Source organism: Equus quagga, chromosome 5 (assembly GCF_021613505.1).
Source record: "Equus quagga isolate Etosha38 chromosome 5, UCLA_HA_Equagga_1.0, whole genome shotgun sequence".
Taxonomy (NCBI): domain Eukaryota; kingdom Metazoa; phylum Chordata; class Mammalia; order Perissodactyla; family Equidae; genus Equus; species Equus quagga.
This window is the reverse complement of record NC_060271.1, coordinates 15,593,706-15,610,996: the sequence shown is the minus strand read 5'-3', so window position 1 is coordinate 15,610,996 and position 17,291 is coordinate 15,593,706. Positions and strand designations below refer to the sequence as shown.

Below are 17,291 nucleotides of genomic sequence, written 5' to 3'. Positions count from 1 at the left end.
CTCACCTCTGGTATCAGAACTGTTGTGAGTGTGGCAGTGGTATGAGAGTAAAGGATAAACAGAAGGAAACTGAGTTTTTCCAACTCAATAACCACCGAGGGGAAATGGGTGAAGGCTATACAGGGCCTCTTGACTTTCTTTGCAACTACCTGTGAATCTAAAATTATTTCAAAATTGAAAATTAAAAAGAAAAAACAAACCACAGACTCTCTAAAGTAAATGGTGTTTGGACAATTGATTATCGATTAGAGGCAAAATAAAACTGGATCCCTATCTTACAAGATACATAAAAATCAATTCCTAGAGTATTAAAGACCTTCATAGGAAAAGAAAACTATTAGAGAAGACAATATGGAAGATTGTATTTGTGGCTGCAAGATAGGAAAATGTTTCTTAATCTAACCAAAAAAGAATAAACCAAAAGGAAGAAAATCAATAAATGTGACTACGTGAACATTAAGCATTTCTATTCACATAAAGAGAGCAAAAAGATGAGCGGCAAACCGAAAGAATAATTGCAACACATAAAACTGAGTAAGATTTAATATCTAGAATAGATAAATAACTTCTATAAATCAATAAGAAAAAGACAAGTCCATTAGCAAAATGGACAAAGAAATGAGGAGTATTTTCACTCAGGAGAAAGCACGAGTAACCCGTAAACACATGAAAAAATTTTCGGGTTCATTTGAAATCAGGGAAATGTAGGTTGAAACCACAATAAAATCCAAATTTGACAACCACCAAATGTCAAAGTTAGATAATACCAAATGTTAGCTAGACTATGGAGTAACGGGGGCTTTCAGATGTTGCTGATACTGGTGTAAATTGGAAAAGCCCCTAGGAAAATAGTACAGCATTACCTTAAAAAGTTGGACATGCATGTACCCTACAAGCTAGCAATTCTACTACTAGATAAATGTCCTACAGAGACTCTCTCACGTGCACACCAAGAGACGTGTAGAAGAATGTTTACAGTAGCATTGTTCACAAGAGCAAAACAAACAAGGATAACAAGAGTAACTGGCTTTATGGTTTTGAGATTTATCTTTATTGCATGACGCTGTGTTCTTTGACTTTTACTGCTCTATTGTACGAATACTATTGTATTAGAGGAAATGCCACAACTTATTTATCTAGTCTCTTCCTTAAAAGCAATGAAGTCAGACTGTTTTATTGGTGAATTTTTACTAGCCTTTCAAAGGAACAGATAATTCTTAACTTACACATGTTATTCCAAAGGGGACAAATTATCCAACTCATTTTTAAGAAGTTAATATAATATTGATGCCAAAACTATTTAAGAACAGTAGAATGGACAATCTCATTTGTGAACATGGATGCAAAAATTCTAAATAAAAATATTAAATTTTAAATCCAATAGTAAATTTAAAAATAATGTATTACAACCAAAGTACAGCTTATTCCAGGGATGTACGGATTTTCGAAAATTAGACACTCCGTCACTGTTTTTGGCTTCTTCACCTAGTCCCACTACTTCTTTGCAGGCAATAGCACAAGCCAGGAGAACAGTCAAAGCAGTCAGCGACGACAGTTACTCTGATCCAGGCCGAATTACATAGGGAACGAATGTCTGGCGTTCATTCACACAGCAAGGCTAACAATTTCAACACACAGATAAAATAGATGTGCAACCGCATAAGTGACTAACTTAAACTGACTAGATTGAAATCGACAGGAGACTTGACTGTTTTATGGATCCAGAACCCAGAAGCTCTCTTTGAGTGTAAAGACCTAAGATAATCTTTTCTTTCATGACATCATGTCTTTGTCTTCTGCGTAAATCCCTTGTAAGTGCCTCCCGAGACCTTCTCCCAAGGTAGAGCTAACTTCAGTGTAATGAATAGATTCAGGTAAGGATCATCAATGGATGCTAAAACCATTGGGTGAAAGATTGTTGCAGAACAGGATACTTACACAGAGTATCATTCCATAGGTTACTTGATTAACTACAAAGGGGAAAAGTTACCTTTAAAATTGGGACCTGAACCAAGTGATCAAACTTAACCATCCCCAACAGTGAGACAAACTGACATTATGTGCCTCACGATGTGATGTAATGAGAAGTACATAACATCATGTATGCAGTATTTTTGCCAAAAATGGTTAACTTGAATCTAATTGTGGGAGAAAAGTGACCAAATCCAGACTGTGGGACATTCTAAAAGACAACTTCCCTGGATTCTTCAAAAATAGTAGAGTCATAAAATACTATCTATGTGTATGCGTGCACACATGCACATGTGTGTGTGTGCTGTTCTAGATTAAAGATAAAGATTAAAGGACACTAAAAAGGCTTGACAACCAAATGCAATACGGGATCCTTAATTGGGTCTTAGATCAAATAGGAAAAAAGTTATAAAGGTAACTTTGGGAATGACTGATGAAATTTTAGTATGAAATTTTAGTATGTTATTGTATATTGGATATAATTATATTAATGTCATATTTCTTGGCTGTGATAAGGGTATTACAGATATGTAGGAGAATGTTCTTGATCTTAAAAAGTTACATGCTGTGTATCCAGGCATAAAATGTCATGATGTCTGGAACTTTCAAATGGTTCAGCAGAAAAAGAAAAAAATATATAGATGGATACTTACATAAATAAAATGTGGCCAAATGTTAACAACTGGCGAACCTAGGTGATGGATAAGCTATTAATTCGTTGTGCTATAATCTCACCTTTCCTCGGGATTATTTTTCAAAATAAAAAGTTCAGAAAAAACAAAAAGCTGGAAAATGCACCTATTGCAAGTGGAAAGAGGAAAGGGCAGCAAAGAACAGAGGGGACGCAGTGCAGCATCTCTGAGACTTCAGTTCTGCTTGGTTAATCACCCACTGTGTTCCTGAAACCTTCACTTTTGTGGCCGCAAAAATGGAAACAGTCTGTAATTTTTCCTTGTTTTTTTCCTCTCTCTTCCAAAGGTCTGACTGATCTGAATAGTTTCTCCCAAATTTACTGACTTAATTAGTTTTATTTCTTTTAGTTAACCCTGATGCCTTTTCCTCCTCCTATATGATAAATTCCTCTTCTCAATTTCCCCTCTTTGATTAATACTGTCCTTTCAAAAGATGGAATTCATCTTAATAAAGGAGGAAAACCACATGATCACCTCCCTTGATGCAAGGAAAGCATGCAATAAAATTCAGTGCCTCTTCAAAAATAAGAAAAGAAGAGAAATTCCTGCATATAAGAATGAGCATCTATAGCAAAACCTCCATCAAACTTCATACTTTAAAGTACAAGTATGCTTCCAAACCTTAGAAGTATTTCCTTTAACTTTGGTAGCTAAACAGGCCAATAAGATGGGGTACTTCTATCACCACTAATACTCACCATGATATTGGAGGTCCTGACCAACATAATAAGACCCCAATATGAAAGAGGAAGTATAAAGATTGGAAAGGAAGAGATTTATTTGCAGATTATGTGATCATTTGCATGAAAAATAATGATAATAAGAGTAGTTAACATTTCTTGAGCACCTAATATGTGCAGGGGCTGTTCAGTAAGCATTACACATATGATGCCTACTTATTCCTACTTTTTTAAAAACCTAAGGCGATAGGTACAATCATTATCCCCATCTTACAGATAGTGACACTAAGGCACAGAGAAGGCAAGACATTCACTTGAGGTTAACCTAAGCAGTCTAACTCTAGGGCCTAAAATTTAACCCCTGTTCTGTATTATAACTTTCCTATAATCAACACAATTTGCGGCAGACACGGAGAGGTATGAGAAGTGTTCAAGATCTGATGCAATAAAATTCGTATGTCTCTAGAGCTAGAGGAGAAGACATAACAATGGTTCTCAACCTTGGCTGCATGTTAGAACCACTTGGGGAGCTTTGAAAATCCTGATGCTCAGGCTGCACCCAGAGCAATTATTGGGAATTCCACAATTACATGGGAATCCTGGAAGAAGGGTGGAAAGGCCTCAGTACTTTTTAAAGAACAACTGCATTAAAATATCTTAGATAGCTCAAGAACCCACTCAAACCATGAGAGGTTTCCTCTCTTGCAACCTGGGTGAGGTTGCAAATTTGCACCAGGTGAATTACAGAGGGTGTAGTTTGAACCCAGGAGGAGGATATGGACTAGAAGTCCACACTTGTTACAGTGACTATAAAAAGGGCTCGTGGTATCCACATTCGGCTCAGGTAGATTCATCCTGGAAACCTGCAAGGCTCAGAACCTGCTCCCCAGCATCAAATCTGACGGATAATGATCTTACTGTGTTAATAAACTGTCAACCCAATAGCCTCAGCTTGTTTTAAGACGTGAACCCCAGCCTTCCTGAGAAGGTAACTGTATCACCGCCATGAATTGTTGAGCCGGTCCCCTCAACATGGCCCCCCAGAGGTAACTCTATCACGATGGTGAATTGTTGACCCAGTAATCTAACTCCTTGGAGATGCTAGAACTTCTTTCTCAGTGAGCAAGTGGCTTTTCAAAACTGAAAAGGCTTAGAATTAAAATAGAGATGACAAGTAAATCAAACCTACCATATTAATGCTTTTGTGTTTGAAACAAGCTTGTGTGTGTGTATATGTGTGTGTGTTTGGCACTTAAAGTGTAATTCTGAAATAATATGGCAGATTGAAGAATCTGATAAATTAGCCTAATTTGATGGATTAGACCTGTGAGCTGTAAGAAAATTTAATTGTTTGTAAATAGTATTGGACTATTTGACAACTAGATCCACTAGATACATATGTTATTTATATATAAGTAACCAGTTTTTGTTAAGTCCTTGGGAAGGACTTGCTTATTCAGGATGAAGCCTGATTGATCAGGCATATGACAGGTGTGAAATGAAAAGGGAATATGTGAAATTTACAAATTCAGTTTAAAATGCTTAATGCAAGTACAGCTTATAAGTTTAAAAACGGGATCAATTATTTAACGGAATTTAGTTTGTTCTACCTAAGTTACTTGAACAATAATAAAAGATCCCCTTAAGCCTAATTATTATTTGATATAAATATAATCAACTTACAAATAGAACAGTATACTTGTAAAAACTGAACTTTTAAATCTTAAATAAAACCAGGGTTTTGAGTTTGTAGATGAAAAATTTAATATTGATTTAAAACCTAAGATGCTGTAAACAGTCTTTTGTGATCACAAAATCTGCCTTGAGACAAGAAAAAAAATCACATTGACGCTATTATTATCTTCATTTAACCAACGAAGAAACTGAAGCTCAGAAAGGTTAAGAAGCCAGCAGTCAACTCCATGCACGCCTGCCTCTAAAGCCTGTGCTCTTAACTAGTTCGTATGTGGCTTTCCTGACCAACCGACCCCATGGAAAGTCAAGTGGCTTCAGAGCAATGCAATAAAACATTTGAAGTGACTTAATCGATGTCCGCTAATATGCACTGCAGGTTGATTTTATAGCTAAGCAGTCAATTTCAGCTCAAGGAAAGAGACTATTGGCTCACGTAACTGAAAAGCCTGGCTTCAGGCAGGGTTCCTACAGACTCAAACCCTGCTTCTCTCTGGCCCTCTGTCTGTGTTGGCTCCATTCACAGACAGGCTTTCTTTCTCCTGTGGTGCAAGAGGACTGGTGCCATCCGTCTGGGCTCAAGTACAGCTAAAAACTGCGGCCTCTTTCCCAACTGTTCACACAAAAGAATCATTGCATCTCATTGACTCAGATTAGCTCACGCGTCTCTTCTGGAACCAATCACTGTGTCTGGAGGAATGTGATGTTTAACCGGCCGTGCCTGGAGTCAACTCCACCACAAGGGGATTGGATGACAGGCAGCAGAAACAGATGTCTACTGCAGCAGGCAAACTTACCTGTCTCACTTCAGGTTCTTGGGAGTACCTCCCTACATTACTCAGGTTTACTGCTAACATACACTCTTCCTTTTGGCCCAGAATCACTATATGCTAGAACTTACTTGTGTATCCTTGATTTTTCCCATTGCTGCATTTTGAAGGCAGGGATACCTGTCTTGCCTTGCTTCAGTGACTGACATGAAAGCTGTTTAGGGACTTGTCTAAATGAACAAAACCCAGATTATAGGAGCCTGAGTTTGTTACCTCAGAAAAGAAAGGAAAATGAAGATGGAAAAGTGTTTTTATGTTATTATGGGTGGTAGCTATGTAGTGTAAGGATGGAAAGTCAAATTCATCAAACACTTATTGATAACTTCTTTGTGTTAGGCTGATCCCCGTTGGGGACAGTGTTCTAGTGGCCTTTAAGGAGCACCTAATCTAAGGGAAGAGATACATGGAAGATATTAGTTACTGTGATTGGTTTTGGCCCAGATCCAGGTTAGAATGGGCCACCATAGAGCGCTTGGTAATGGATTGAGTCCTATAGAGGATTGGGTTGTCGTGTGTGATGTTGGGTGGTTTAAGGTTGTTAGTTTGTGTCTATGGAGCACCCCCATAAAGTTCCTGATGCCCAAGGCCTGGGGCATGGGGATAGGCAGGTCAGAGGGCTCCCAGAATAGGTCCAGGTCCTGGCTCAGGGTTACTCCTATTAATCTGTTAACAATGTGAAGAACCTAGCCACAAATCGACCCAGATACCCACCAAACCATAGACATAGAGGGCAGACTGGGACAAATCCGAGACCCATGCTGCCAGACACCCTATGAAATGGAGCACTGTCCCAGAGACAGCACGTCTGCAGACATGGAAGGAGTGCTGCTCAGTTCCAGGGGAGGGTGTGTGGGGTGCCTGGACTTGAGCCTCTGTGAAGTGCAGTTCCTGACATTTTTCACTTGGGCTGTGCAGAGGAAGGACATCTTCAACTGCACCCATTCCAAGAGCGTGGCAGTGACCACTCAGAAGCCAAGCCTTGCTTAGGAACAGGAGCAAAGCTGCAAGGGAGACATTCAGGCCCTAGAGAGAGCCGTTCATTCCATTTCCCTCCTACCTCTCTGAAGTGAGAGGCTAGTGAGAGAAGACAGCCCACTGTGACACACTTTTCTCACTGTGTGTGGGTCTGAAATAAACATGGAGGGCTTCTTCTGAAGGTGAAGAGGGACCAGCCTACCCTCCGGCCAAACACAAACCCTGCTGCTTCTATATGTGGCCCTGGGCAGCTGCGCATCCTCCTCACTCAAGGCCTGCCAGACGCTTCCCTTGACCTGCATGTCCCTCATTCAATATTAAGCACACCCTGTGAGATAGAGTCAGTTATTATCCTTATCTCATAGCGAAAGAAACAGAGTCTGAGAGGTCACAGAGTCAATATGCAGCATTACTTAGATTAAAACTCTGTGCTTCCTATTTCAAGATCATTTTCTTAGCCACCACACTTCAGGTACATAAGTAGCTGCACTTGACAGAAAGCACGTAGCACTGCCCCTAGGGGTGATGATCTGACAAGAACAGAGCTGCTGGACTTCTTTATGTCTCAGTTTGTTCAGCAATAAATGGAAATAACTGCCTCTTCTTTTGGGCAGAGTAATAGGAGATAAGAAGATGGGTTTTCCCTCTCGATTTGATTGCCAAGGAGGCAGCTAAGCCATGATGGAAATAGGAGGTCGGTCAAGAGTGTGGTTCATGTTGGTGGCCCAACTGCAATGACTTCATCTACACAACGGGCCTAATCATAGTATCTCCCTCATAGGTTGTCGTTAGGATTCAATGTATTAATATATGTCATGGATTTAAAATGGTGCTTGACAAATATCACTCACTACCTAAACATCAGCTACTATTGGTATTAAAGACAGAAACTTCACCACCAGGGATCACTGTGGCCATAAATATAGGTAACCTCCAAGCAGGGATGGCAAAGCTGGCACTCACCTTGGCTTCCTCAGTAGGCGTTTAGTTTGGGAGATCAGCTAGCTATAATCTTGGCCAATAGAAAGCAGAGCTCAAAGACATGACAGGGATGGAGAAATAAAGTGTCAGGAAATAATAATAGCTCCTATTTTTACCATTTTTATGGTCAAGCACTACATTAAGAGCATATCCACTTGGTCTTGTCTAATCCTCATAGGCACCCGGGGTAGGTATTATTAACTGTGTCCCTTGTCTTAGCCTCCACTCCCACCTCTGTAAAAAGACAATAAGAAGTGATGAGGTTTTGTCCCTAAGCGACATGACCCAGAGCCCACACTTCTCACCTCTACCCTCACTGCTTTTTGAGGTCTACCACTGAGAACCAGATGTCAGGGCTGTAGGGGGACGGAGACTCACTGTAGTTACATCCCAACCTACACTACGGTGTGTGGAAAGAAATTATAAGCCCCGAATACTTTGATGGACCTTGTTTAAAATTAGATTTTAAACCCAAGGCGACAAGAGTCAAAGGTACGTCATGAGAAACTTTGAGTAAAGCCTATTGGCACAAGCATTCTTGAAAAGACAAAGCACCAATAGATCTTGTACCCTCTGCTTGGAAAGAAAGGAGAGAGGTGAGAGAATATTTACCTACCAGTTTTTATAAAGTTTAAGTTGAATCTATACTTATTCTTTATACTTATTTTTGTCTCAGAGAGCAATTGAATTCTGAAGACTCCTTGCTAGAAAGGGCAACGAAATTACTGTAATAGAGGATTGTTTTCCTAATTATCTTCCATGGGTTGTTGTGACCTTACAGCTGTATTTTTATCATAGATAATTATATATTTTGAAATGCAAGGAATGGTGTTGGTCGCCTCAAAGGTGTAAAATATGCCATAGGAGGCTGGATTTGCTCACCAACCCTATAATAATGAACCTGCTGACTGTAACCGCTTATAATTAACACAAATAAAATAACAAAAGTGTCAAGTCTCTTCTTACCTTAAAAAACAGAACAAAACAAAAAACAAGGTCCTCGAGTGATCTACAAGGCCCTGCATGATCTGGCGTCCTGCCACCTCTGTGATCTCACCTACCTGTCACCTTGATCCAGACGCCCTGGCCTCCTTGCTGGTCCTCCAACACACCAAACGTGGTCCCGCCTTTGGACCTTTGAATTTGCCGACCATCAGAGCCAGAGATGACCTTGGGAATGGAAGAGATCCCTGGGAATTCACAGAAATCTTGGGGGTGATTTTCTGAATAGTGTGGAAGGGGGAATATGGAGTAACTCCAGCTGATACCTGCACTCCACATACATTATCTTATTTCATATCACAACGGATGAGAAGACTGAAGATCAGAAAGGTGAAGTGACTTGCTCAAGGTTATTCAGCTAAGTAGCAGAGCAAGAATCTGAAATCAGCTCTATTTGACTCTAGAAACCATGTTCTTTCCAAGACAACACATAGCTTAGGAGAAAGATCGGCAAAGAGTGTATGTTAAGTGCTCAGTTAAGCAACAGTTGAAGGAATGAACAAACGCTTCATGGAGAAAGTGACAGTTAATTTGGTCTTTTTGAGATCAGACAGACTTTGGACAGACCAAAGGCAGACCAGGAGAAAGAAGGAGCTTGAACAAAAAGTTTTAGGGTGAGACAGTTAGGTGAGAAGCTGTCCAGGGAACACTGAGTATGTCACTTGGCTGGATCTTAGGGTGTTAAAGGAGAGTATTGGGAGAAAAGGTCTCCAAAGACCAGAATGTGAAAGATCTTGACTGCTAGGTTAAGGAATTTGGGTTTTACCATGAGACAGTGGGGAGCATTAAGCCATAGAGTAATGTGGTCAGACACTGTTTTAGGAAGATAATTCCGGGGTGCCAGGGACAGGGTTTCCAAATGGATTTGTTGAAATAGTCCTAGTAAAGGGTTATCTCCAAAGCAATCTATTCTCTCTGAACCCCTGAGAGGTTGAGGTTAAAACCTGCTCTGACCTAAATGTTCACACAACAAAGAGTAGTGGCAGCAGTGTCCCAAAGAATGATGAGCCAGGCCCCAACTAGGAGTTTCCTCAGCCAACTCCTTAGGCTGTGATGGGATGTGATTACCTGGTGGAAAACAAGAGTAGCTGGGAGGGCAGTCTGTGTAGAGGGAACCCCAAAGGCTTGTAGGGGAAGGAGTACATGGAGGTCAGAGGACAGAGTAATCAATGCCTGGAAGATGGTTGGTGATGTGTATCAAGGCTGCCCCAGGGAGAGAAGCCCAAGGCGTCCTGCCCTACATACCGATCTATATCATCCTCCGGGAAGCATAGCACGTCCTGACCTGATCTGACCTGATTCTTATCCAAACTTATAGGGCTACCCAATAACCAGACCCCACCTGCACTGATACCATTTTAACGATGTTTTTTATGATCTTTCCCTTGTCTTGTAAAGAAATAACTCACATACTATGCCTTATAAATTTAGCTCTACCCTCAACCCATTGCAGCTCGTCACTGCCCTGGGTCCTGTTCCCATGCTATTCTCTGAATAAAGGAGCACTACTACCAGACCTTGAGAATCCAGGAAATCTTTCTTTCGACTCCTCAGCTCACTGAGCCCGTATCATTTCTTCCGGTGGCCTATATGGGGATCTTGCTTCATCGGCTTGTGATCTTAAGTTCTGGTAAGTGCCCTTTTCTTCTTTGTGCCTTCCTCTTTTTCAAGGATGGATCTAAATTCACTTTTCCATCGGGAACCTTCTCAGACAGCTGTATGAATCCATGTTTGCTGCCCATGGCTACTCTATGGGGCAAACCATGGCATCCAGCTCAAAGAGAATCAGTACCTTAAGCATAAGGGTGATGAAGAATGAATTAATCCATTCCTTCCTAATCCTATCTCTAATATATAAATTTTACATGGGCACAGGTCGACCACTTAAGTCATTAGGACGGTTGCCAATCTCCAAGACTCCTGTGGCAGGTTTCTTTTCCTAAGGTTGGATTGGCATCCCTCCCTATGGCTCCTGACCACACTGAACTGTGGGAAAGTCCCAATCAGGACTCTGGTTCGAGGAAAGTACCAAACTCTAAACTTTGGTTAAGTGTGGGAACCCCTTCTTGGGAGAATGGCTCCAGGACACAATTGGGTAGAATATCCCCCAGATCAGTGGAAAATTCCTCACTGTTTTTCTCTATTCTTTTATCTCTGGAACCATTCACCAGGCACCTATTACTGCCAGGCACAATAGGGAAGACATACAAGAGATGCAATGCAGGGGGCGCCCCCTCCCCCATCACCCCTTGCTATAGGAACCCCACAGGAGGAACAATGGGTAGGATGCTGCCCTAGGTTCAGGGAGGATTTTCAAGGTAATGGAACTTTCCTTTCATCTCTTAAAGTTACAGTGGCCATTTTGGTCTCTGTTTGAGCTTTGCAACCGAGAAACTAAGGAATCTTCAAAGAGTCAAAAGCTCCACCCCTGAGAGCTCCCACTCTGGTTTCTGGGCCTGATCACCCTGGCGACCCTAAGTGGGGCGCCCTCTCTTGGCAGTTGACTTGTTGAGTATTTTAGGTGCCTACTGAGTTGGTTATGAGGATAGGAGACCTGTGATTTATTCTGTGAACTGTCCTGCTGGGGTTGTGTGCCCCAGCATGGGAACTGTTATGTGACTCTTATCTTGATAACCATCGGGAAGAGGCCAGGAGGGGGAGACCTGATCTCCTCTTTTTCTTTCTGTGTCTGTTTCATTCATCACCACCTCTGTTGTCACCAAGTTGAGCTTAAGTTCAGGCTGGACCTGAGCAGAACCTGGACTTTCTTTAAATCGAAAATTTAAACCTTGTGCCACTATAAAAACTGAATGTTGTGTCTATATTCCTGACTACCATCAAAATATCTCTGGCTTCCTATCTCATATAAGCCACCAAATTAAATCCATGTCTGACCCTACCCTATCCCTAAATGATTGGTTGGACTCCTGGTCAGGTCAAGGCCTCTCGACTACTATCAAAGCGTTATTCATTGGGTTAATCACATTGCTGGTATTTCTTATTATAATTTGTTGTATATTTCATTGTCTTCCACATGTCAACAGTTTCACCTCCTGGACCCCTTCTTGTCAAATGATTCTCTCATCTCCAGAGGATCTGTATACCTTGTCAGCCTTGGACTCTGGATGCAACCTTCCTGTCCACTGAACTTTCTGCCGGTACCCCTATGGCCCCATTTAGGGACAGCTCTATGACTTTGTACAGCTGGAAGTAGTTAAGGAAGATTGACCATAGTCTATATCCCCAAAAGATTTCAGGGCCAAATGGGTTCAGGGGGGATTTTATGATGAGGATCAAGGCTGCCCCAGGGAGAGAAGCCCAAGGCATCTGCCCTACATTCAGATCTATATCATCCTCTAGGAAGCATAGGACGTCTTGACCTGATCTGACCTGATTCTTATCCAAAGTTATAGGGCTACCCAATAACCAGACCCCACCTACACTGATACCATTTTAACAATGTTTTTCATGATCTTTCCTTTGTCTTGTAAAGAAATAACTCACATACTATGCTTTATAAATTTAGCCCTACCCTCAACCCATTGCAGCTCTTCACTTCCCATGGGTCCTGTCCCCATGTTGTGGCTCTTACTGCTCATGGGTCCTGTGCCCATGCTATTCTCTGAATAAAGGAGCACTACTACCAGACCTTGAGAATCCAAGAAATCTTTCTTTCTACTCCTTGGCACACTGAGCCTGCATCAATTGGGGTGGGGTCGTGGGCAGTGGTGAGGGATGAGGCTGCATCTGAGAGCTAGAAACTGATGGTGAATGGCCTTGAATTTCCCGGCTAAGGAAGCTGGACATTATCTTAAGGGAAATGGGGACCCAGGCAAGGTTTTAAGCAGGAGAGAGACATGACTAAATGCGCATTTTAGAAAGATCACCAAGAGTGCAGCGTGGAGAATGAGAGGAAAGAGACAGGAAGCAGAGAGAACAGTGAAGAGGTGCTGTAGTGGTCCTAGGAGAGATGATGAGTGGCTGCACTATGGCCAGCAATTGCAAAGGACAGAAGGGGTCAGATTTGTAGGAAACAAATAAAAATCATAGTTTGAGAGAGGGGGCATTAAAAATGTAGTTTTGACAGGCGAGAATGAATATTCTTTCCCTATTATTAAATACACATTCTGAATTGTTGGGTTGTGTGCCTAAAACCGCTCTGAAGAACTCAGATTGTGGAACCACTTTGAGTCTAAATTCTCGTGCATTCATTCAACACTCCAGACCATACTCTGTGGTGGGAATTGGAGACAAAGGGATGACTTAGAAGTTGCCTCCCCAGTCTGGTGGAAGGACAGTCAACTCCTGTACAGTGTGGAGAGAGCTTTGATGGGGGAAACAGGACTCTTTGGGGTCCAGTGGGGGAACCTGATCTGGAAGGTTTCGAGGGAAAGGCGACTTTTAAGCCCAGGATATCAGATAAACGATGTCACAAAACTGTCATCGAACTTAGCGCTGGAAAAGATGACGGCCTGGGAGCAGCCCCATTACCTATTCACCCCTTTCGTAAGAAACCGTAGACGTCACTTTGCGCAACAGGTAGCCCAGGTGAGTTACACTGCCCAGAGTGCTGGCGCTAAAGCAGCCACCGTGGCTCGCTCCTGGAGCAAACACATCTCCCAGAAGACCCACGTGCACAGCACCCCTAACAGCCAGCGCCTGGATCGCCGCCTGGGCCGCCTCCCGGAGCAGCGATTGGTGGAGGCCTGGAGCCCGCCCCTCGGCATCCCAACCGTGCGGCTCTGATTGGTAGAGACGCCGTATAGCTCCGCCCCTCCTGCGTGTGGACAAAGGGAGGCTCGCGATGTGGGTACGCGATTGCTGAGCCTGACGTGGAGCACGGCAGTTAGGGTCTGCGGGGGATGGATGATCGCTCCGGCCCCCAATCTACACCCGCGGTGGACTGCGGTCCCTAGAGAAAAGGCGTCAAGGGACCGGAAGCTGTGCCTCCCGGAGCATTGTGGGCCATGACTTGGGCGGGCCCCGGCTCCCGGCGCCTGCGTGCGCCCCGCAGTTTGGGAAATGGCCGGCGCTCGGCAGCTAGGTGCGAACCCAGTGCGGGGAGGGAACCGGGGAGTGGGCTCTCGGTACTTTTTAGATCCAGGTCTGGAGCGCTGGACCGGGGTGGCGCTGGGGCGCCGCCAGGCTCTGCCCGGCTTCAGGGGCTCTGGCGCACGGGCGCCAAGGAGCGGCACGGGTTCTGCGCGCCATCTGCTTTGCATCCGTACGCTCTGGCGGCTGGCGCCCCCGCCCCGCCCTATCTCCGCCCCCGGTTTGTGTCTTTTCCATTCGGCGGAACAGCTGCCAGAGTGCCGCCATAAATTTTAAGACCCCCGAGTGCACCCCTGGCAGGCTGGGCCTGATTCTTCTCTTTGCACTGTCCCTCCGGGGGGCCCCCTCGTAAAGCTTAGAGATAACTCCTTTCAACAGAAGCTTTTTTTGGGTACACGTAAGGCTTCCTCCGTCCCACCTGACCCCAGCCCTTCTCTAAACCTCACTCCTCACTTGTGAGATGGGGAGGGGTAACTCCTCAGATTCTTTGTACCTGATGATAATACACGTAGGTAATTACATTTATTAAATCCGTTTTCCCTTCTCAGCCCCTCCTTAAAACCCCACTTCATGCCAAGATTTTATAGTTTTGCTTGTGTGCAGTTATGAAGGCTTCGACAGGCAAATTACCGGTCTCCACCCCCCACCCCTACCCATTGTCAGCCGAGTCTCGGGACAAATATCCTTGGTGTTTTATTACATCAAATATTTTCGGAGTGCTTGCTGTGTGCCAAGCTCTGCACTTAGTGCTGAAGACCCAGATGAACCAAAGGGAGACTTCTTTCGTGAAATTGAGATGTGGGAGAAATTGGGCCCTGCGATAAAGGGTGGAAGGGTATAGTGTCACAGGAAAGGAACAGATGAAGCGGTCTTGGAATTCAGGGGTGAGAGACAAGGGTCAGAAGTCTTTAAAGCGGAGGCAGTAACACATGAGCTGGAACCAGAGGGGGCATTTGCAAATGAAATGGGTGGGAGAAGGCAGCTTGACAGCTCACTGGGCCCAAGAAATGAACATGTTTCATTTTGCTTATATGGGGGTGTGGGGAGCAGCTGGATATGGGGTAGGGCTTGTGTAGCGTAATTGCTAAAAGCAGGGGTTTTGGCTTATTTGCTGTGACACTTCAGGCACATAATCTCTTTGAACCTGTCAAATGTACATATAGTACTTACCTCACATTCAAGATAAGGCATGTCAAGGCCTGGGCATCAAGCTTAGCACATAGCTGTCATTTTTTGAATACCATCTATCATATGCGAAGGAAAATGGGAATGCCTTGAATGCCAAGATATTTAGATTTTCTCTGGGTAATAGGGATCATATAGCTTTTTGAGCAATAGAGTAGAGTACACCAAACAGAGGTGCCTGGAAGGGACTGGACCTCAAGTCAAAAAGTGTGAGGCCATTCCAGCCGTTGCTTCTCTCCCACACCTCAACCCACAAGCATTTCAAAACCACATTTCTAAAAACCAGCCATTTATATCTGTTTAGGTAAGTTACAGAGGGAGTAAGGTGGTGTATTTACAAGTTGGTTTGTCCAGAAATACTATAACTTAGTGTCTGTATTTAATATTGACAACCAAAAAAAATATATATATAAATATCTTCCATCTATACACAGCAGGGCAGGAGTGTCCATGTCTTCTTGAGCAGTGAGTTATCAGCCTCCCCGTGGCCCTCCTCTCATAGTGATTGATCATCTGGCCCTCAGTGCAAAGGAGACTAGAACCTGGCAGCCCATTCTGGCCCTTCCCCTCTCCTCCCTGCACTCCAGTGCTTCCAACTGGTCTCAGGCAAGGAAAGATTAATTCGAGTGGTTGGGTAGGAAGAGATGGGAACGGGCAAATCCTAATGGAGCCTGACCTTTAGGGTGGGGAGATCCAGGCCAACAGAAGGGAGCGGCCAGAGCCACCTCTTGAGTAGAAGCCTCAGTCCGTGGTTCGATTAGTGTGTCCTTGGTCACAGGTCCAGCCCTACAGATTAGCTTGGTGAAGAAGGCAAGTGTCTAGGTAGGGCTTGGTCCCCACCCATAGGCACTGAGCCATTCAGGGTGAAGCCTGGGGGGTGGGTACAGGAGACTCTGGCTGATAAAAAAATAATAACAAAATCAGTAATAAAAAAAATTATAAAACCTGTTGCTTGTCTGAATAGATCTGAGCAACAGTCTTGCTTTTGTTAAAATCCTGGAGCCATGAAAGTCCTGAATATTCTTCTGGACATCATTGCTGGCTGAAGAAAATAGAGCCCCAGGCCCGGCTCCGTTGAGATCTGTCAGTTTGGAAGTCTCATCCAGCAGCCTGTGCTCCGAGAGATACGTGGGGCTGCTGGGAGCAGGCCGGGCTGGTGGTGCGGGGCGCCTCACACTTGGGAATCAGCCCCCAGGGGGTGGAAGAGCTCCTCGGGTGTCTTGTCACTTTGGCTGGCTCCCCCCTGCCGGAAACCAGAAGCAATCTCATCGAAGGTCCGGCCTTTGGTCTCGGGAACTTTGAAGTAGGTGAAGATGAAGAACAGAACCAGGAGCACGGTGAAGATGATGAAGACATAGGGACCACAGAGTTGCTGAAAGACACAGACACACTTGGTTGGAGCCCTGACCCTGGATCCTGGTTGTAAGACCTTGGCTACATCACCTTACCTCTGGGCCTTTGACCTGAAAAAGGGAACAGCCACCCGCAACCCGGGAGTGCCGGATGATTAAATGAGACCGCCTGCACCTGGCACGTACCAGGCTCTAGGGAAGGGTTCCCACTACAGAGGGGAGTGGGGACAATTCCAAGCTAAGGAAAGACCCCTGGAGTTGAGGTCAGGATTCTTAGCGATGTGACTGGGTTTCTGAGCCTCAAGTTCCTCCTCAGCATGATCCCAGTGAACAGCTAGGACAGCACTTTGCACAGCACTATGGGGGCCGGCATGCAGGAGAGACACGGTGAGTGTGGAGACAAGCGTTCTCACCTCCACATACTGGAAGCACATGCCCACAAGGAAATTTGAGGCCCAGTTGGAGAAGCCAGAGACAGCAATGGCAGCAGGGCGAGGACCCTGGCTAAAGAGTTCAGCCACAATGAACCAAGGGATGGGGCCGGGGCCCACTTCAAAGAAGGCCACAAAGCCAAAGATGGCCACGATGCTCAGATAGGACATCCAGGGCAGCTGCTCCTGTTGAGGACAAGAGAGGGGAGGACAGTTAGATTGGGCAGTGATGGATTCTCAGAGGAAACAGAAACTGCAGAGGCAGCCCAGGGCGGGGCTAAGGGCTCTGGGCTAGAAGGCAGGAGGCCTGGGGCTGATCCTGGATTTGCAGTGTGACTTGGGTACCCTGCACTAGGTCTCAGTTTCCTCATCTGAACAAGATGATCTAAGTCCTGCAGGGTGACTGTGAGCTCAAGTCTACCCTCTGTGCAAGTGGGAGGTGCTAAGA

General features: G+C 44.3%; 1 protein-coding gene across 1 annotated transcript in view; it reads right to left on the bottom strand.

The window, feature by feature from the left end:
• Positions 1 to 14,550: 14,550 nt before the first annotated feature.
• SLC2A1 (solute carrier family 2 member 1) overlaps positions 14,551 to 17,291 on the bottom strand; it is a 29,295-nt gene continuing 26,554 nt past the window's right edge. The window contains exons 9-10 of the mRNA XM_046661094.1: positions 16,826 to 17,029; positions 14,551 to 16,432 (exon numbers count right to left, since the gene is read on the bottom strand). Of these exons, the coding sequence (XP_046517050.1) occupies positions 16,232 to 16,432; positions 16,826 to 17,029 (405 nt within the window). The 3' untranslated portion in view covers positions 14,551 to 16,231. The remainder of the gene's footprint in view (positions 16,433 to 16,825; positions 17,030 to 17,291) is intronic.